This window comes from Peromyscus californicus, unplaced genomic scaffold (genome assembly GCF_007827085.1).
Source record: "Peromyscus californicus insignis strain IS unplaced genomic scaffold, ASM782708v3 Scaffold_5__1_contigs__length_169319896, whole genome shotgun sequence".
Taxonomy (NCBI): domain Eukaryota; kingdom Metazoa; phylum Chordata; class Mammalia; order Rodentia; family Cricetidae; genus Peromyscus; species Peromyscus californicus.
The window spans coordinates 7,979,520-8,001,131 of NW_026294573.1; the positions used below are offsets into that span (position 1 = coordinate 7,979,520).

The window sequence follows — 21,612 nt, forward strand, 5'->3', positions numbered from 1 at the left end:
ACACATTAAAAAATAAATATTTAAGAAGAATCTCAACAAGTTGTAGACAGAGATATAAAACCCTGAAAACTCTATCATAATAAATATTTCAGTACTTCAGAGGCAGAAACAGGCAGATCACTGTAAGTCAAAGGCCAGCCTGGTCTACATAGTAAATTCCAGGCCTACTAGGCCTAAATAGAGAGACCCTGCCTCAAATTATGATGATGATGATGATGATGATGATGATATGATGAGATGGTGATGGTGATGACGGTGGTGATGATGATGATGATAATGATGAAGCTGGGTAGTGGTAGCATACACCTTTGATCCCAGCTCTGGGGAGGCAGAGGCAGGCAGATCTCTGTGAGTTTGATGCCAGCCTTGTCTATAGAGCAAGTACCAGGACAGCTAGGCTACACAGAGAAACCCTGTCTCGAAAAACAAACAATAAAAATAAATAAAGGTGGAAGGAGAAAACCAAGAGCACAAAGTTGTCTCTAACTGCCACATGTCCGATGACATGCACGCCCCCACACACATACAATAAGTAAATAATAGTTTAAAAATAAAAAATTAACTTCCTATCTCTAGCACTAAGTATTAATTATTTTATCAATGTTTATTATGGTGTAGAATGTCACATAGAAAGACACAGAAAGCCACAGGGAGATACTCCTCCACAGTCCCAAGATGTCTGCAATCGAATGGTCAGGTAACAAGTGACAAGAAGGATGTGAAGAGACTAGAATCTTCACAAACCAGTGAGCATATAAGCCACTCAGGAAAGTAATCTGCTAGTCCCTAAAAATGTTACACGTTAAGGCTACCACACAGCTCGGCAACCCCACTCGTGGGTGAGCATGGAAGAAAACTGAAGATTTGTTTCCACAAACACATGACCAGACTGTTGGCAGTGCTATTATTCAAACGGCAGGGTTCAGGGGTTGGGGGTGAGGGTGTTGCAAATGTTTACTAACCAAAGAACAGGTAAATAAAACTTGATAAATTCATAAAGGGACTAGTAAAGGCCATAAAAAGGAGTGTGATAATACACACACACACACACACACACACACACACACACACACACACACACACACACACTACAACATGGATGAACCTTTAAAGTATTAAATTAAATTAAAAAGCCTAACATGAAAGGCAATGTGGTCAAATACTCCACAAGCATGAAATGTTTAGAACAGAAAATACAGATCAAGTTTGGTTGCCAAAGCAGAGGGAAGCGGGTTAGAGACTGCCAGCGGGTTGAGATTCAGCCTGGCTGAGAACTGGACATTTTGAAATGTGAATTGTATCTCGTTAGTATTAAAGAAGCAACAAGTGAGTTTTCAGGGGTTTTTGTTTGTTCTTTTTCCCAATGTTTTTGCCTGCATGCATATCTGTGCACCACATACATGTCTGGTACCCAGAGAGGTCAGTTGAGAGTGTTGGATCCCCTGGAACTGGAATTGAGGATGGCTATAAGCCACCATGTGGGTGCTGGGAACTGAACCCAGGTCCTCTGTAAAACCACTGAGCCACCTCTCCAGACCCCAAACTTTGAAGTGTAAAAATGTTATGATACTCTCTGCCCAGCTTTCCTTAGTGAAGCTCAGACAGACCAATGCACTGAGACAGGTTTGCTACCTCACGCTGACACTCCACCTTGGGTGTTGGTCAGAAGCATTCTTCCAAGATCCACAACAACCAGCACCGGGTTCTTGAAGGTGAAATCATCTGGAAATATCACCTGAGGGGCAGAAATGTCCAGTCGAACAGTCCACCGCTTACTTTCCTCCTGTAAAGGCAAAATAAAACTCAGCTGTAAGCCTGCTCTAACCCTAAAATTCAGGAGGCAGGAGGACCAAAATTCAAGGCTAGCCTGGGCTACTTCATTTTAGCACTAATAACTGTGACTGCCGAGCAGCTTTCTGGAGGTGTCTAAACATTCCTGAAACCCCAGCCAGGATTCCAGGCCTCAGGACTGAAACACAAGACACTTACACTTATTATTAGTGTCTGAAGACATCACCACAGGTAGATGTTTGAAGTAGAGAGGAAAAGTTAGCAAATTACTAATTTGAGGAATTGTTTGTACTGACTGATAGCTTAAGAGGACTTTTGTTTGTAATTTACAAGGCTTACTACTTTGTGAAGTATCACAGAAATCATGAAATACAAATCAGCATTGAAATATGAATACTTTTATTTATTCATAGACACTGGTAATCATAAACTTTCACCGGGCATGGTGGCACACACCTTTAATCCCAGCACTTGGGAAGCAGAGGCAGGAAGTTCTCTATGAGTTCAAGGCTATCCTGGTCTACAAAGCAAGTTCCAGGGCAGCCAGTGCTGTTATACAGAGAAACCCTGTCTCAAAAAAAACAAAAAAGCATAAATAAAGCCGGGCAGTGGTGGCACATGACTTTAATCCCAGCACTTGGGAGGCAGAGGCAGGTGGATCTTTGTGAGTTCAAGGCTAGCCTGGGCTACAGAGCAAGACCAGGAAATGCGCAAAGCTACACAGAGAAACCCTGTCTCGAAAAACCAAAAAAAAAAAAAAAAAAGCATAAATAAATAAACTTTCATGCTAAAGTACCTTGAGGGAAATATACATTCTAATATTTGTATATAAATAATATAGCAAGTTATGAATTGGTAAATTCTTTCTGATTAAAATTGGCCTCAATTTCATGTATGTGGTAAAGGCTATTTTATATAAATGTAATCAGAAACCCACACTTGACACTGCAAAAATGGCCAAGAACCTGAGACTAGATAGGTCATGAGCCCTAAGTGAAAACCTACTACTAGTATTCCACTAAAGCAACACAGTAATAAAATGACACCTAATGTCATACTGCTGTATTCCACTAAAGCAACACAGTATAAAATGGCACCTAATGTCATACTGCTGTATTCCACTAAAGCAACACAGTATAAATTGACACCTAATGTCATACCGCTGTATTCCACTAAAGCAATACAGTATAAAATGGCACCTAATGTCATACTGCTGTGCTCATAGTATCAGTGCATCACTCAGTCCTCACCAGAGAAGCTTCTTTTTGCATAGATGGTCATTGACACAGAAACCCACAATTGGACAATGCAAAAAGTGAGAGACTTTGGAGCATCCAACCCTAGAGAAGATGTCTTCATCAAACCCTTCCCCTCAAGACTCAAGGATCTATGTGGAAGAGGAGGCAGAAGAAATATTGTCAGAGATGGAGGTGTGAGATGACTGTCAAGGAAACAGTCTTCCAGGCACAACAGGACCAGTATACATAGGAACACAGAGACTTGACAGTACCCACCAGAACTGCACAGACTAAAACCAGACAAAAGTCCATCGCTAAGAAGTCCCACCCCCAACCAAGAAGATATTTGCAAGTGACATCTGCTGGGAATAGGGAAAACAGTTTTCTCTAGTGGAGTGTTGTAGTGGGTAGCCGTTCCAGCCTTGACCTGGAAGTGCCACCCCCATTGAGGCTTTGATAACTGTCACACCTACAAGGCAGAGCAGAGAGAGGACCCCTGAAGACCCCAGATCCAGATGGGCTGGCTCTCTTGGTTCTTGGATCCTGGACGCTGGAGGAAGATCGAGCAGAGTTCTCCAGAGAACACCGCTGGACTGTGCTTCACCTTTCCCAGACCCTGTAACCTATCCCTTTACTTGTAAGTTACCCCACAAAATAAACCTCCCTTTTAACTACGTGGAGTTGCTTAATATTTAAACCAACAGAGTGTCACTGGGTATATCAACCACATCCACGGTGGGCCCCATGCCCAAGAGAGTGAGCTAACACAAAACAGACTCCACGGTTTTTTTGTGTGTTTTTGTTTTGTCTTGTCTTGTCTTGTTAGGGTGTTTATTTTAATTTTCATTTGTTTGGGGGTGTTTTTGTTTTGAGATAGAGAAAAATAACATGAAGTTAGATGGGTAGGGATGTGGGGAGGATCTGGGAGGAGTTGGGAGAGGGAGAAAGAATATGATCAAAACGTATTGTAGGAAAAAATTTTAATAGAAATTAAGAGAAAAAAAGAAAGAACCCTCTTTTTTGAAGATAACAGGAAGGCACTGATAGCTGTAATTTATGCTGACGCTGACACACACACACACACACACACACACACACACACACACACACACACACAGAAATAGGACTAATTACCTATCCCCCACCACAAGTCTTTAGGCATTCGACTTGGAGCATCTCTGCCAACCTTCCAGGGTTCACAAGAACCACACTTGTCTAACAGCTCCATCTACTGCCATGCCTGGGCAGTGCACTACCACACCCAGGGTCAGAAACTGCCTCTCTGGACAGTTAAGCTGCTTCCTGGCTCTCTCTATTCCAGGTGTCCTCGAGTCGGCTGGGCACACAGCACCACAAAGTCACTACCACAGGTAGAGCACTGTTCTACTGGACACCTTCTAAAACAGTAAGAGGAAGGTTCTTCTGTGAACTACCTGCAGATTAGGTCTGGAGAGGCACTCAGGCAAATCTCGAAAGTACCCTCAGAGCAAGGAAAACATGATCTGGTCAGCAATGTTCATTTCCTTAAATGAACCACTAATAGAAAAGACACGAGCTGTTTTATGACAGATATAATTATGCATTTCCTTTTTTTTTTTTTTTTTTTTTTTGACTCACCTGCTGGCATAACTGATACAAGCAAGCCTATCTACTACAGGTCATGAACTTGTCGGGAAACATGGCTGCCTCTCCCGCCCCCAAACAGAATCACGCAAGGCTACTTACAATAAAATCTCCCACGAGCAACCGGTCAAGAGTCTGTCGGATCTCAGCCTTGGTCTGCATCTTCAGCTTGTTATACTGTCTTCGAGCTGCTTCAGCTACCCTCAACTCAAGCTCAGACTGATAACCAAAACCTGCAAGATTGGAAAGGCACAAGACGTCAGAACTTGCAAGAAGCTGGGCTACTGTCGCTTCTGCTCGTACCCAGAAGATCCACCAAAGTGGGAAAAGGCAATCAGTGACAAAAAACAGCTCTTTTGGGTTTTTTTTTTTTTTTTTTTTTTTTGGTTTTTCGAGACAGGGTTTCTCTGTGTAGCTTTGCGCCTTTCCTGGATCTCACTTTGGAGACCAGGCTGGCCTCGAACTCACAGAGATCCGCCTGACTCTGCCTCCCGAGTGCTGGGATTAAAGGCGTGCGCCACCACCGCCCGGGGTTTTTTTTTTTTGAGACAGAGTTTCTCTGTGTAGCCCTGGCTGTCCTGGAACTTGCTCGTAGACCAGGCTGTCCTCAAACTCAGAGATCCACCTGCCTCTGCCTCCCAAGTGCCGAGGTTAAAGGCGTGCACCACCACTGCCCAGCCAAAAACAGCTCTTTACTCTGACATGGTCCATCATAGGACAGCCAGGAGAAGGCAAGGGGGAATGGTGGACAGCCTTAAGGGCATGGACGTACACGAGGGAGGAGTGCCTAACTTATTAGAATCCCTAGAAACATTTCTGAAAACCCCAAACTGCTGTACTTCAAAATCACCATAAAGCAGAATATTGTATTGAAGGAAAAATGTCAGCCAGGTCACATACGGCTGCTGTTGATATAAAAAGCCTCACAACTGTCAAAAGACTACAAGAGCTTCACAGTGAGCAAGGAGGAAGGATGTGCACAAAGTAAATGTTACTGTTTCACAAGCCTCCCTGTCAGTGAACGCACTTCTCTAATTGTCTCAACCTCCTTGGGGAATAAAAGAAATCATAAGTGCATCAACAGCAATACTTAGAAACCTACAGTCTAAATCAAGTTTAAAAAAAAAAAATAGAGATGCTGCCATCTAGAAAGAAATTCTTGAACATTCCACCTTAGTCCATCAAGCTAAAACATCCTGGATTGCCAAAGAAACTGCCATCCCAGGATAAAGGATGAAAAAGTGCATCCTAAAGGGATATGGGAAGGACATTGGCAAAGGACACTCAGTAGATGTCTACACACAATCCTGCCACTTATTCTGCAGCTCTTGCCACAATACCAGGTCATCCAAATGCATTAAAACCTTGTCCAGAGCACCAGCAATGACTCAAAAGAGGAGCTTTTTTTTTTCCCAAAGGTAACAGAGAATCAAACAAACAAAAAAAGTTAACCTGAGGTATGAACCTTTCCCTTGTAGAAAAAGTCTGCCACTTTTTTAATAGCCTGTGGGTTGTAGATGATGTTCAGGGGCCTCGTGCTGACATGCAGCCGCCTCTCAAATTGGCTGTGCACTGGATTCCTCTCATAGAGCATCTCAAAGACGGGATTGTCTGGGTCTGCAGCTAAAGGAAAGAACGGAAGAGTGGAACACAGCCAAAACAACCACCATACCCACACAGGCTTGCAAAGCATTCTGGGAAATAGACATTTTCTAAATTCTTTTCTAATCAGTTCACAATTATGCAGATTTTTAAAATAAAGCCTAATGAGGCCTGACTCTAATTTTTAACAGGAATTATGACAGCTAGGCTGCTGTATTTATTCCCATAATGCAAACCCAGGGCTAGCCTTGCAAAGCTACCCTAGTGACACCAGAGAAACAGTCCCACCTGCAGAGTACCAGGCTGCCTCACAGCGTGACATGGATCTACCTAGCAAATCACTATGCACAGAACAGAAATCAAAGTCTACCGATCAATAATAATGATTTCTTTTAAGAACATATGAAAAATTACCAGGGTATTGATCACTTCTGTCTGCCGATGCAGTTTGAAGACCAAAAGACTGTGAAACTCTGCCGACTTCTTTCTGCTATTAAACATAATATAAAAAAAATGCTTCAGTGGGCAAGCGGGACAGTACACTGCCCCCTTCACCTTGCACACCTTGCTCCCTCTTTGCACATATGACTCAAACTCCCTTCACACTGAGTTTTAACCAATCTATACACTACTGTGCCATTTCCCTGAGCAGACAATATGCTATGTGGTACCCGTGCATCTAACGGATTGCCAGATGAATATTAAGTATTTATAACTTTTCAAACTAAGTCCATCCTCCCACACTCTCTAAGAACATTCAAAAAGAAGTACAGAGTAAATGGGTAAATATTCAGCTATTTAGACTATGTCTTTGACAACTTAATAAGACTGAAGATCCCATAGTTGGTAAAGGATATTACATATAAAATTGCACATATACAAAAGACTTAAGGCAGTTCTCTTTTGGGCTCCTTGAAAGATGAAATTTCACATTTACAGTAGGTTGTGAGTATAGTTGTAATACAGACATGGGAAAGACTCAACTGTTAACCATGAAGTGCAGAGAGCAGGTGTTCCTGGCATTATCCCCAGGTAGACAGACACTTCCATAATGGCTACAGCATGGGGAGGGAAGAGGCAGAGCCACACACACAGCTCACCAACATTTTCTCTCTAACAAAGTCAACAAAGGACCTAGTCCCAGTCTGTCTCCAATGATCAAATGTCAAAATCAGTTCAGGTAACAGGACTTCTGATTTCCTAAAACAGGCATAATATACCTACACCCACGTGTGCTAGCCACGCCACTGTAGGACATACCGGATTAGGGAAGACCAGGAGAGGAAACATGGTTCCTTCTGTAGCCAAATCTCGGAGGAACAGTCCACCCAACCGGACTAAAAGCAAGGAGGAGTTTCTTCGAGGAAGAGACTCTGCTAGAAGCTTTACATCTATAAAAGATAAACATAAGGAATGGCATTATGATATAAGGCCTAATGTGCTTTATATCTAGAAATAGTGGATATATTTTAAAGAGAACTATTTAACAGTAGGAAGTATTTCTCCATGAAATTTGAACACACACATGCATACATACACACACATATGCCCAGTCCACTGTGGATGGTGCTACCCCTGGGCAGGTGTGTGGTGATATTTTATTTGTGCTGAAATGTGGTGATATTTTATTTATGCTTTGATAAATAAAGCTTGCCTGGAGATCAGGGGGAAAAGGCCAGCCATTTTAAGTAAACAAAGTCAGGCAGCACATGCCCTTAATCTGATCACTTAGCCGACAGGGTCTCTGTGTGTTCAAGGACACACTAGGGAACAGAGTCAAGTGTGGTGATACACGCCTTTAATCCCAGTACCAACCATAGAGACCTGGAGGTCTGTACAGACAGTGACAAGGAAGTGAGGTAGCTAGGCTAAGAGCCAATGAGAGGGCAGAAAAGCAAGGCATATAAAGGCGTGGGTAGACAGGAAGTAGCTTGCATTTGGAAGCTGCAGAGTCGGTGAGGAAAGGTTGGATGTGGCTTGTTCTGTTTCTCTGATCTTTCAGCGTTCACCCCAATACCTGGCCTCCGGGTTTGTTTTTTATTAATAAGACCCTTTAAAATTCATGCTATACAGGTAGACCTGGGTATTTAAGAAAGCAGACTGAGCACGCCAGAAGGAACAAGCCAGTAAGCAATGTTCCTCCATGGCCTCTGCTTCAGTTCCCGCCCCAGGTCCTGCCTTGAGTTCCTTTGCTGACATACTGTGATACGGACATGTAAATCAAATAAGCCTTTTCCTCCCCAGATGCTTTTGGTCACAGTGTTTCATTACAGCAATAGAAACCTAACTAAGACAAATCTCTTGGTGCCCTCATGACATGGGTTTTGGGGACCAAACTTGGGTCTTCTGCAAGAGCAGTATGTACTCCTAACCTCTGAGGCATCTCTCCAGCCTCGACTTTCTCACAGATGACGAAAACAGACAGTGTGTTGGCCCTAGAGACAGGCAGAGCTGACTCTGAGCAATACCTGAGAACTCAAGCTGCATGAACGCGCTCTCACTGGCATGAGCAGCACCTTGCTCCTTGTGCAGGAGAGTCACCGTGCCTCGCTGTAGCTGCACGTTCAGCTTGGCAAAGACGTGATCTCGCTTCGTGTAGGTGTTCATACACGAGGCATCCACAGTGGGGTCAAAAAACTCCTCGGTGCCTACATGGTGAGGGAGAACAGGCTTAAGAGAAAACACGGAGAGCAAGAGCAGACGCCCTGACTGGGATGATGCTGCTGAGCCAGAGTTCCCTTCTTCAGGCAAGAACCCAGAGACATAGGTGACTGAAGGACAGCATGACACATGTGGTTGATGGGGCTAGTGCAATTTAACTTAAGTAGTCCCTTGTTTCCATAGGTTCACACTGACAGCACAGTCCTAGAGAGGGCCTCGGGACTGCCATCAAGCCTCAGAGCTGGTGAACAAGCTCAGATTTAGTTCTCAGGCAATGCTTGCCGCTCAGATCTGTCCAATAACATACAAATGACCATAGCCATGGAGTGTCTTCCCTCTACCTCTATGTAACAAACTGCTGTCCAAATGTTGTCTCCCTTGGTTAAGTCTAGAAATGACCTCTCAAGCTGTTCTACAAAGAGCAGGATGACATTTAGCACCTAACCCTTCGCTCTGGCTGAGAGAGCAGGTGCAGACAGGGTCCCAGCGTACCCAAAATCTCTTCAGGGGTCCAGTGCTCATGTGACTCAGCTGACAGTCCTTCCACCACTTCCCCTGCAGGGCTCTGCTGTCCATACCAGCCGCCCCACCCTGGAAACCAGGACTGCAGGTACTGCAGCATCCCGCTGCCTCCCCTGGCATCTGGGTCACCAGGTGGGGATCCTGGAGAATCAAACTGAGGCTCTCGAAGACTCTGTGAAATCACAAAGAGGCAGACATAAAAACCCACAGACAGATACAGGCTGTGATATGCCATCGGTTGCCGTGTGTCCTGACAGAAACGCAAGCATATTGACACTGAAGGGCTCAGGGTGCACTGGGACCAAATGACCCTTTCTAAACAGATTTCTCACCTCTGCTAGCTCCTCTTGCTTATAAAATCGATCATGAACCAATTCACGCAGAATCTTCAATTCCTCAAAGCTCTGTTCCTCCTCAATCCGACACATCTCCTCCTGTTTGGAACAAAATGAAACCAAGACACTGCAGAGCTACAGAAAGTGAACACCCTCATCAATATACTAGCCCCAGCACCTCCCTGAAGGCTGAGAAGCAGTGACCAATGACCAATGCCAAGAGAGCTGCCTCTGGCTTACAAGGGGTTCCCTATAATCCAGCAGAATGTTACTTGTTCTCAAAAACCCCACTAGAACTAGTGGGAACAGGCAGAGAAATGAGAACACTCTTTCTTCAGCGGGTGACTGCAGAGGCATCCTGATCTGCACAGCACTGACAGTCACAAACCACATTACACATTAGCTCCACTAACTTGGGCAATCAAAGGAAGCAGTTATTATTGTCCCTACCTTCCAAGGGGAAACTGAAGGCCAAGCTCACACAGTATGTATGATCAGGCCCTAGCTCTTTCATATTCACAATTAGCAAGGGTGTGGTCATTTCAACATGTTTCATACTAGTTATTAACAAGTAGCAGTAAAGTAAAATCACCCATCCTAAATAATGTCTAATTTCCTAACATTAGAAGAACACTGTTGTAGAATATTAGTTGAAGATGTGTTACATTCGCTTATGCTATGAAATATTTGTTTAATGCTGCAAAGATGTGTCATATTCTTTTATGTTACATTTGTTTAGCTCTGTGAAGCTGTGTTGCTTTGCCTGCCTAAAACACCTGATTGGTCTAATAAAGAGCTGAACAGCCAATAACTAGGCAGGAGAAAGGTTAGCGGGACTCGCAGGCACAGAGACTAAACAGAAGGAGAAAAAAGGAGGAGAAAGGACACCAGGGGCTAGCCACCCAGCTAAACAGCAGCCACGGAGTAAGAAGTAAAGAAAGCTATATAGACTACAGAAAGGTAAAAGCCCAGAGGCAAAAGGTAGACAGGATAATTTAAGTTAAGAAAAGCTGACTAAAAATAAGCCAAGCTAAGGCCAGGCATTCATAAGAAAGAATGAGTCTAAGTGTATTTATTTGGAAGCTGAGTGGCAGACCGCCCCCAGAGGCAAAGAGTAAAGAGTAAAGAGTAAAAAAAAAACAACAACTATAGAGCACACTAACAGCAGGTGCCCACAGCTACCTGGCCACCTCAGCACTGATTCAGAGTCCTCCTCCTAATGCCCTGCCTTTGCCTTCAGGAAAAGCCATCCAGAGCAAATATCAGACTTAGTCCGTCCTTTTCACAAGGTGCTCATTGTCACGTAGCTGTGTCAGACACCACTGAAGACAGCAATATGCAGGAGGGGGCTATGGCTTCAGCATGCTGACAGGATGGCTAAGAACTCCATCCAGTGAAGAACTGTTCCTTTTTGTTTATAAAGGTCAACTAGAGGAACAAACTAGAAATAACCCAAGCCAAAACATAGAGAACCGTCTGAGCCATTCACAAAGGCAAAACAATTACAGAGCAAAGCCGCCCCACTGCCTTTCCTTTTTCTGGGAGAAGAAGGCAGACAGCCCACAAACAATTCAGACAAGGCTAACCTTCTTATATCCGTCACTGGCTTTGGCTTCACCTCTACCACCCAAAGTCAATGTAGGCCAGTGTCCACAGAAATTAACTACAGACCAACAGTTAGACTAGGTGCAGGACTGGAAGAGACACTGGTGACTCCATGAGTCTCCCTGAACTGCATGCACAGAACTGCATCCTGTACCAGGAGGGGTCTGGCAGGGCCATTTCTGCTTCCTCTTACCTGATTGATGGCTCTTCTCAGGGAGCAGGAAAATACTTCTGGCCGAGATGAGGCTCACTACCCCCCAAGGAGTCCCTACTCTACTGAGCCCAACACTAGCCTATAAAACTGTGCCTCCAGCAAGGTACTTTGTATCTTCTCAGACTTGGCCTTTTTTTCAGTCTGTGAGAAAATATTCTTAGCTAAGTGTGGTGGCTCATGCCTATAATCCTAGGACTACAGAAATAGAAATAGGAGGATTAGGAGTTCAAAACCAGCCTCAGCTACACAGAGTCTGAGGACATCCTGGGCTACATGCAACACTGTCTCAAAACCAAACAAACAAATCAAGAAAAATTAATAAGCAAGCAAGCAGTCCACTCACCTTGTCATCTGCAGACAACACGCCTCCTTTTAATTTGTTGAAATATCTGTCAGTGTAAAACACAGCATCTCGGGCACGATGCAACAAGAAGTCCCAGGTCCAACACTTCCTCTGCTCTCTGATTTCATACAAGTTAGCATTCAAGGCAAAATACCACCATTCCCGACAGCTGCAACAATCCGTGACAATGTGTTACTCCACCCAATAAAAACCACTGCAGTGTTTTTGGTCCAGGACAACCTGGAACTCTACTGACTCCTGAGACATTCCTCGTATCAGCCTTAGTCTCTGTCATGAGTCCATTTTAACACTGACCTAATGTGCAGAAAAGTGATTCTGTCGTCAAAAAGACATTGAATTACACTGTGTGTCAATAATACCACAGCATGTGACCAGGGTGCCTCACCCAAAGCAGTCCCTCGAAGGAGGAAAATGCTGCTGGCAGGAAGGCCACCTTGAGACAGTTACCATGGACTTGACCACTACAGATTTAACTGAGTTTCTAAGGACATACATAGAAACAAGTGAGATCATTAAAAAGGTTTACATATCAGACTGGTCACATGTATCACTACAACATGAAGAGAGGATTTATGGGGCAGGAAAGATGGCAGCAATTAAGAGCACATACTGAGGCTGGGCATGGTTGCACACACCTTTGACCCTAGTATTTGGGAGGCAAAGGGAGGCAGATCTGAGAGTTTGAAGACAGTCTAGTGTAAACAGTGAGTTCCAGAACATTCAGGACTACATAAAAAGACTCTGTCACAAATAAACAGAACAGTATCCCCCATAGGACCAGAGCTCAGTTTCCAGCAACTACATCTGGCAGCTCACATCTGCCCTTAAGTCTAGTTCCAATCTGATGCCCTTCTCTGGCCTCTGTGGGCTCATGCACCATGCAAATACACAATCACATACATACACATAAACATAATTTAAATTAAAATATATTTGTGGGCTGGAGAGATGGCTCAGAGGTTAAGAGCACTGACTGCTCTTCTAGAGGTCTTGAGTTCAATTCCCAGCAACCACATGGTGGCTCACAGCCACCGGTAATGAGATCTGGCGCCCTCTTCTGGTCTGCAGGGACACATGCAGGCAGAACACTGTATACATAATAAAAACATCTTTAAAACAATATTTGTAAGAAAGAAGATTGATGCTTGCTCTGGAAGTCAGAGATCACAACCTACATAATGTGGACCAAACAGACTGGAGGACAGACAGACACAAGGAGATTAGAAGAGTGCTGCAGAGAATGACCAACGTCACTGAACAGAGTAATCTGCGTGCTAAGTGACACCAAGGATCTTCTGAGTTTCACTACTCAGTCTAAGAGAGGGTCTTACCTCAACAGAGATACAATAGGAAAAGCAATATAACAACAGACACCTCATGCCCCCTTTGTCCCAGATATTTTTTCTAAATTTCCTCATAGGTAACACATTCACAAATTTTAAAATGTAACTACTTCTACCAAAGCTAACCCAACTGCCCTTTTTCCTAAGTCACATGTAAAGGATGGGAGTCATGTTTCTGATCTGTGTACAGGAAAGCATGCTGCCATAAAATGAACTTATGGGTAACACGCAAAGGTGTCCTTACTTCTTGGACACGGCCACTTTTGGTTTCCACTTCCGGAATTTCACCTGCCTCTCCTTCCGCTCCAGCTCCTTGAGGAATCCCATGATTTGCCGATACTGCAGCTTTGTTAAAGAGTAAGAGATACTAGATTAGAATAGAATTCGATCTTTGGCTCAGTCAAGACCTCCATCTAACAGGAACAACTCAATCTGCCGAGCTGAAATGCAGTGACCAAAGCATCATCAGGAGGCTACTTGTTCTCCGATGTTCTCTGCTCAGTACTTAGAAACACCAATCCAAACTGAAACTAAGTGGGCATGAACCCAATTGCACCATGTGATGCCACCTGGTTTTACACCTATCAGACTCTGGCCCGCAGGGAAACAATGCTGAGGACACCATTGCAGGGTGGTTTTCCTTGACCCAGCTTCCAGCAATGGGTCTGAGCCTCGGGAGGAAATGTACCTGGGATAGCTTCAAGGGAATGGTCTCCAGCTGAATATCACACTCAATCCTCGGGCTGTGCCGGGACCTCAGAGGCTCCTTAGAGCAGTTTCTTTTCAAGAGGGCAGATGCACACACAGGCTCCAGGATGTAGTAGTGACTGCGACTCTCCATGCTTCTGGCCATGGCCTCCTGTGTCACAAGAACACACACCAACCTTCTGGCTATTACTTTCTACAACATTGGGAATTTAAGCTGAACAGTGAAACTAAGCCATGGGCTGCGGCATAGCATCACTGTTACCCAATCCACCCTATGCCACCTGGAGTCGGGGAAACGAATCATTTTTCTCCATTTCACTAAAGTACCTATAATTTCTTTACAAAAACACTAAGCTAAGCTTTTCCTCAATCCTTCCCAAACAGTAACGTCATCTATCCATGTAAGTGTCTTAAAAGCGTCCCCATGGTGATATTCAAGGAGAAACCCCAGCAGGCTGGTCGCTCTTTAAGAAGCTGCTCTGTTCACTCGAAATTTTCATGTTTGAGACCTACTGGCCAACAAAATGCTAACTACAGTGTGCCACGGACACACAGCAGTAAGAAGCAAGAAATCAGACACTCAGACACATCTTACAAACAGAATGTTAGCCAGGTGTGGTGGTGCAGGCCTTTAATCCCAGCACTTGGGAGACAGAAGTAGAAGGATCTCTGTGAATTTGAGGCCAGCCTGGTCTAGTCTACATAGTGAGCTCTAGGACAGCCAGGACTATGCAGAGAGACCCTGTCTCAAAAATAAATAAATAAATATTAATTTTTTTTTTTAAAAAAAGCAGAACTTCACATGAAAAAGACACAAAAACATCTACCAGGCAGCCTGATCAAAGTTAAAATACACAAGCCACCACAGTGCATCTGAAGCTCAAACCTGCAGACACAGTAAGCATCTCAGGCAGACTCTATGAAGACGCTTGTAGGAGAACCCAGGGACCACAGCCTGAAAATCAGAGTCCCTGCACCACATGCCTTTGGTACCATCTTACACTAAAGCCTGGCCAGAACATACCTGTAACTCCGCCTGGGGCAAATCCCCCAATAAAGTGCAATCAACATCCCAGTAGACACTAAACTCAGCCACGTCTAATCGTTTTTTTCGCATTAGTTTCTGTACCTGAGGGAGAAAGAGGAGAAAAAAGGATGGCCACCTTTAATCCTGGGTATATTTGTTGTTCACTCAACTAACGGAGTGTGAAATATCACACATCAGACACTTTGCAAGGTGCAAAGGATACAAAACCAAGGAAAACAGTCCACTCCCCTACAGCTCAAACTCCACCCATGCAAGGCCTGATGGCTCACGTCTTTGATCCCAGCACTCAGGAGGCAAAGGCAGGTAGATCTCTGTGAGTTCAAGGCTGGTCTATACAGTGAATTTCAGGACAGCCAGGAAACAAAGTAAGACCCTGCCTTAAAAAATAAATAAATAGACAAACAAAATCCAACCAGCTGGCAACACCAATGTGCACAAATATTTTTAATTATATAGAAGAAGCAGTGGAAGAATATCTAAGATGCTAGGAGCAAACAAACAGAAAATATCACTGGGCAGAGGAGTGTCAAAATATCTGCAAATCTCAGCCAGGTGGTGGTGGCACATGCCTATAGTACCAATACTCGGGAGGTAGAGGCAGGTGGATCTCTATGAGTTAGAGGCCAGCCTGGTCTACAGATCGAGTTTCAGGACAGTCAGTGTTAGAGAATCCCTGTCTCAAAAAAAGTGGGGGGAAAAAAAAACCTTGAAATTTCATACAAATAACTAAGTCAGCAAAAAAGGGGAGAGTGATTATATTTCTTAACTAGAACTCTGAATGGCAGAGAAACAGTATGGACACATGTGCATGAACACATATTTGAAGTGGGAAATCAGCTGAGTATTGAAAAAGCATCTTGGACTATTACTAGGGTATCAGTTTGAACAGTGTCCTCTTCCAAGAAGTCACGTTCACGCACAAGTGTGAGTGTGTCCTTACTTGTAAACACCATCTGTGCAGACAGAATCAGGTCAAAATGAAGCCATCCTCGATGAATGTAGGTACAAAGCTAATGAATGGGGTCCTTGTAAGAAGGAAAAAGAAAAGGACAGAGGAGACAAGGCCTTGTGAACACCCACACAGAGACTGGGGTGGCACATCTATAAACCAAGCAGGGGCTTCCAGTGACCCTCAGCTAGAGAGGGATGGGGATATGCTGACTTCTTAGTTTCACGTTTCTGGTTTCCAGAACTAAAGAATAAATTACTGTAGCTTTTTTGTTTTTACCTTCATTTCTGTTTTGTTTTGTTCTGAGGCAGATTCTCACTATGTTGTCCTTTCCTGGCCTAGAACTCACTACATAGACCAGACTAGTCTTGAACTCAGGATCTGCATGCCTCTGTCTCCTAGATGCTGGGATTTAAGGCAAGCACCACCACAACTTGCTGTTTTTTATTTTATGTGTACGGATATTTTACCTTCATGAATGTCTGTACATCTCGTGTAACCAGTGCCTGCAGAGGCCAAAAAAGGGTGCTGGGTCCAAAAGCACACAAAGGCTCAAAAGCTATAAAAGGTTGTCCCAGTAAATAAAAATTATGGGCTGCTGAGGCAGGTATGGTGGTGCACACATGTAATTTCCAGCACTTGGGAAGAGAATACAGGAAGACCAGAAGTCCAAAGAGATGTTTAGTAAATTGCGTATCCAATTCAAGTTTGGCCTAAGCTCCACGAGGCCATCTCAAACTTGGAAATGATCTGTCAACTTCTCTTTATCAGCAATATCAACCTCCTTAGCCCTACCCAACAGAACACTTACTCTAGTAAGGTGTTATCTACCTCTAGAATAAGAAATACAATCAATTAAGACAGATGTGGTCAGGCGTTGGTGGCACACGCCTTTAATCCCAGCACGCCTTTAAACCCAGCACTCAGGAAGCAGAGATGGCAGATCCCTGGGAGTTCAAGCCAGCCTGGTTAACAGAGTGAGTTCCAGGACAGCCAAAGCTGTTACACAGAGAAATCCTGTCTCAAAAGCCAAAAAAAAAAAACAAAAAAAAAACAAAAAAACAAGGGCATGTGGAAAGTGTGGAGAATCAGTGTTTTACCAGGTAAGCTAAAACACCATTATCAAAAAGGGACTGTGTGGAAACCATCACAGACATTCCCAGGGAGCAGGTGAAACTCTAAGTGGAATGATTTTCCTTGGTGATTGACAAAGGAGTAGAAAAATGGAGGAGGAAATCCTTTGCTGACAGGAATCCTTTGTACCTCAGCTTCTTTGTGTATAAAACCAAAGTGATGCAACAGGTCAGTGAAGAGTAACTCCTTCCCAGCAAATTAACTGTTGCCTACACACAAGACACAAGCATAGCCCGGAAAGGTGGTGGTGCACACCTTTAATCCCAGCACTCAGGGACGCAGAGGCAGGTGGATCTCTGAGTTCAAGGCCAGCCTGGTCTACAAAGAGAGTTCCAGGACAGGACTACACAGAGAAACCCTGTCTCGGAAAAACAAAAATCAAACAAACCAAAAAAGGACGCCTGCATAGAATGGTGAAGTAGCAGGGCTAGTTTACATAACATTGGGGGGCGGAGCAGAGCCCCAGAGCTCCTAGCGGGGAGCTCTGCTCTTGGTCTGTGGTCAGAGCTCATCATACTCACAGGCTCATTGGCAGCATTCTGCATGGACACATTCTTAATGCAGATGCCGAACGCAAAAGGATGCGAGGGATTGGTAAGACCATCTTCAAAGCGCAAGTGGACATCTTGAATTTTTAACTGCAAAGAGAAAAAGGGGAAACATTTAGATAACCACTACAGGTGGGATCCTAAAGGTGGGGTCCAACCACAGGGCATCTACACACAGGTTTCCAGTGTGCTGGAAGTTCCACGGGACATAATTACAAACCACTCAAAAATGAGAGTTCACCGTCATGAACATTATCACAGGAAGGCTACAATGCTCCCATCCAATCATTCCAGAAATCAATGTAAACACTTAAACACAGGAAGGAATACCAGGGGCCAGAGAGATGGCTCACAGTCGTGCAAGCCTAGCAACATAAGCTCAATCCCCAGAACTCCTGTAAAGGCAGAAGGAAGAACAGATACCAGAAAGTTGTCCTCTGACCTCTGCACACATACCCACCACCCGTAATAATAGATAGATAGATAGATAGATAGATAGATAGATAGATAGATAGATAGATAACATGTTTAGTTAGAGAGGAGGGAGAAAGAACGTCACTGAATCCAGACAATTGGTCCCGCTGCTCTAGCATCTGTAGGAATCTGAGCCCAGGAAAGCCAGCGAGGCAGGTAAGGTCTGTGAGACTCTCCACGTGTGTTTATTTCTTCTTGCTCCTGTGAGCAAGAGAAGGTACTCTGCTTCAGTGAATTAAAAACTAACAACGAGGCCTGGGAGTAGCTCAAAAGTAGAGTGTGTGTTTATCAAGTGCAAGGGCCTGGGTCCAGTCCTCAGCACTACAAGAAAGAAAAAGTATACACACATGTGGTCAAGAAAAGTTGTTCAGCATCAGTAGCCATTACGAAAATACAAACTAGGCCAGGGAAATGGCTCAACAGGTAGGAACAATTGTTTTGCAAGCATGAGGATCTGAGTTCAAATCCCCAGCACCACACAGTAAGTCAGGCATGGCTTCATTTGCCTGTAATGCCAGCATTGAGGGGACAGAAACAGACAGATCCCAGGACCTTGGTGGTCCAGGTCCTGGATCAGCCTAGTCAAAATAGTAAGCTTCCAGCTCAGGGAGAGACCCTGTCACAAGGCAACAAGGCAGACAGCAACAGAGGAAGGCACTGACCTCCTGCTCTGACCTCCATGCTGCAGGCCGCAGGAATATATAAGAACTCAGCTGGTTATGGCAAAGTCACTACCTGGAGGGCTCAGGGAATTCCTCCAGAGGAAGCCAAATCCCAAGGAGTTTTTGGTGTTACTTGGCTTGTTATATATCAGCTGTATTCTGTTATGAAAATCATGTGTGCCTTCATAGTTTTCCCAATTGACTTTTCCCTAAGAAGGACTAACAGTGTGGACTGATCACCCTCTGGACATACACATTCCAGGTATTTGGAGAACTGCCTCAGGAAAGGCTTTCTCTGGAATCAGATTATCTCCCTTAGCCACTTTCAAGGACTACAGGAAACACCACCCAGGTGGGCGCCCAACTTCCGAGGACTAACAGTGATAACAGCCCACCTGCAAGTCTCCTAATTTAAATTCCACAAGGAGACACTGCCCAGGTGGGCCCCAACTTCCGAGGACTAACAATGATAACAGCCTACCTGCAAGTCTCCTGACTTACAGTAAATTCCACAAAGAGACACCGCCTAGGAAAGGTGGACATTAAGTAATAGCTTTACACAATTTAGCTTGGACCCTCCCTTTATATACCAAGACTTCCAGGGCAGAGCGGGGAGAAGAGAAAAGAGAATGGAAGAACTAGATGGGTAAGAACTTGAGAGGAACAAACTGAGATGGGGAAGAACTAGATTGAAGGGCTAAAAGAGAGGACTAGAGGAACGAGATGGAAGGTGAGGAAGAGCCAGATGGGGAAGAACAAGATGAGGAAGAGCCAGATGAAAGAGAAGGAGACGGGAGAGGAGCTGATAGGGGAAAGAACTAGATAGATGAGAACCTAGAAGGGACAGAACTAGATGAAGGAATTAAGATAGAACCTAGAGGGGACAGTAGATAAATAGAGAGAGAAATCAGGCAAGAAAGGAGTTAGACATGAGAGCAAAATAGAAGCTGTGTAGAGAGAGAACTATCACAGAATAATAAAGTGTATGAACTAAGAAGTTTCGTGTACATAGATTCATTTCTTTTTATCAAAGATTAATTATCAGCTGGTTGTAGATTCTTCCCAGACCCTGGGAGGGGACTATCGAGGGGCTGGACCCCCCTATTCTCTGATACCTCCACATCCATGAACACAAGGGCACCACAGGTAAATGTGTGTGCATGCCCAACAAACATAAACCACACACACCACAGAGAAGGAAAAGAGAAAGTCAAACAACAGTAAGTCATCACTCTATCACTATGATTGTAATCAAAAGACAATCATGGTATTGAGACCAACGTGAGAAAAACCAATGCTTAATATTGATGCCAAAATCATAATATGGGCCAGCGAGGTGGCTCAGTGGGTAAAGGCATTTGTCATCAAGGCTGTTGATGTGAGCTCCATCCCCAGGACCTGTGTGGTAGAAGGAGAAAACCAAACTCTTCAAGCTGGTCTGACTTCCAAATGTGTACACCTAGACACACACACACACACACACACACACATACACACAAAGTAGATAACACTTTGTAAAATGGGGGCGGGGGGGGGGGGGGGGATACCCAGCCCTAAATGGCTCAGGGAACATCAAGGAAGAAGAGACAGAAAAGTATAAGACCCAGAGGATGAGGAGTGCAGCAAAGAGAAGCCCACCCCGATCAGGAACTCGATACAGTGGGTTTCTCCACATAAGACCTGCACACGACCAGCAACGCTTCTCCGCACAGGCCTCGCATTCCTGTGATTACACTGCAGAGAAATGGCCTTCTTCTGGTCCTTGAGAAAGACGTTTCTGGAGTCAGCAGAAAGCTAGGCGGGTAAGGGTGCTCGCCACCAAGTCTGATGACCTGAGTCTGATCCCCAGGACCCACACCGTAGAAGGACAGAACCAACTGTCACAAGGTATCCTCAGACCTCCCATGTGCCTCCCACCCCCAGTAAATAAATACTAAAAAAAAAGGTTTTATGAGGAAAAGAAAAATTCATTTGTTGTAGAAAATACATGTACATACACCTGCACGTAAAACATACACACACACACACACACACACACAAGCCAGATGAACAAAAGTATTATAATAATAACATTCTCTCTTTTTTTTTTTTTTTTTTTTGGTTTTTTGAGACAGGGTTTCTCTGTATAACAGCCCTGGCTGTCCTGGAACTCAGTCTGTAGACCAGGCTGGCCTCAAACGCATAGAAATCTGCCTGTCTCTGCCTCTGCCTCCCAAGTGCTGGGATTAAAGACCTGTGCCACCACTGCCCAGCAATAGTAACATTTTCTAAAAAATCAATGCCCTCAAGTGCACCAATCTTTTCATCCACATTATGAACTAACAACCTCAGATCATACTTTTGGGGAACATCGCACATGCTGAATACATTTGGCCTGGGCTGGCTTGACACTGCAAGAGAACCTAGAGACTTTAAGTGTGGGTTGTCTTGTGACATTTAATGAAGGTTTCATCCCCTAATCCCATTCCTAATGAGCAAACAAGTAGCCCCAGCGCTACAGTGCATCCAAACTCAGTAAGACACATCACCGAAAGGTCAGATACCTTAGTGGCCACTCATAGTTCACAACACAATAGACAATGGGGACTCCGCCTCTCTCCTTTTGCAGATGAAGAAACTGAGACCAGAGAGGTTAAATGACGTGCCCCGAAACCAGTCATCGAGACCCAAGTACCCTAGCTTCTGAAGTGATAAATCCTTTAGCAAATCAGATTCCAACGTTAAAAAAGAAAGTGTGGTTGGGTGGGGGGTGTGACTTGGAAATGCCCACTCACATCAGCTAAAGCAAGAA

At 44.3% G+C, this 21,612-nt stretch overlaps 1 protein-coding gene across 5 annotated transcripts in view; it reads right to left on the reverse strand.

Moving 5' to 3' along the window:
* The window catches only part of Vps13d (vacuolar protein sorting 13 homolog D), a 240,380-nt gene that overhangs the window by 197,203 nt on the left and 21,565 nt on the right, over window positions 1-21,612 (reverse strand). For 4 of the 5 annotated variants that reach the window (XM_052718547.1, XM_052718546.1, XM_052718545.1 and 1 more), the window contains exons 6-18: window positions 17,659-17,775; window positions 15,031-15,135; window positions 13,987-14,157; window positions 13,543-13,643; window positions 11,935-12,103; window positions 9,770-9,871; window positions 9,408-9,609; window positions 8,723-8,902; window positions 7,515-7,645; window positions 6,669-6,744; window positions 6,105-6,275; window positions 4,755-4,885; window positions 1,651-1,783 (exon numbers count right to left, since the gene is read on the reverse strand). In XM_052718547.1, the coding sequence (XP_052574507.1) occupies window positions 1,651-1,783; window positions 4,755-4,885; window positions 6,105-6,275; window positions 6,669-6,744; window positions 7,515-7,645; window positions 8,723-8,902; window positions 9,408-9,609; window positions 9,770-9,871; window positions 11,935-12,103; window positions 13,543-13,643; window positions 13,987-14,157; window positions 15,031-15,135; window positions 17,659-17,775 (1,789 nt within the window). Of the gene's footprint in view, window positions 1-1,650; window positions 1,784-4,754; window positions 4,886-6,104; window positions 6,276-6,668; window positions 6,745-7,514; window positions 7,646-8,722; window positions 8,903-9,407; window positions 9,610-9,769; window positions 9,872-11,934; window positions 12,104-13,542; window positions 13,644-13,986; window positions 14,158-15,030; window positions 15,136-17,658; window positions 17,776-21,612 lie in introns of those variants that run through there. The other variant, XM_052718548.1, reaches the window with a different exon arrangement.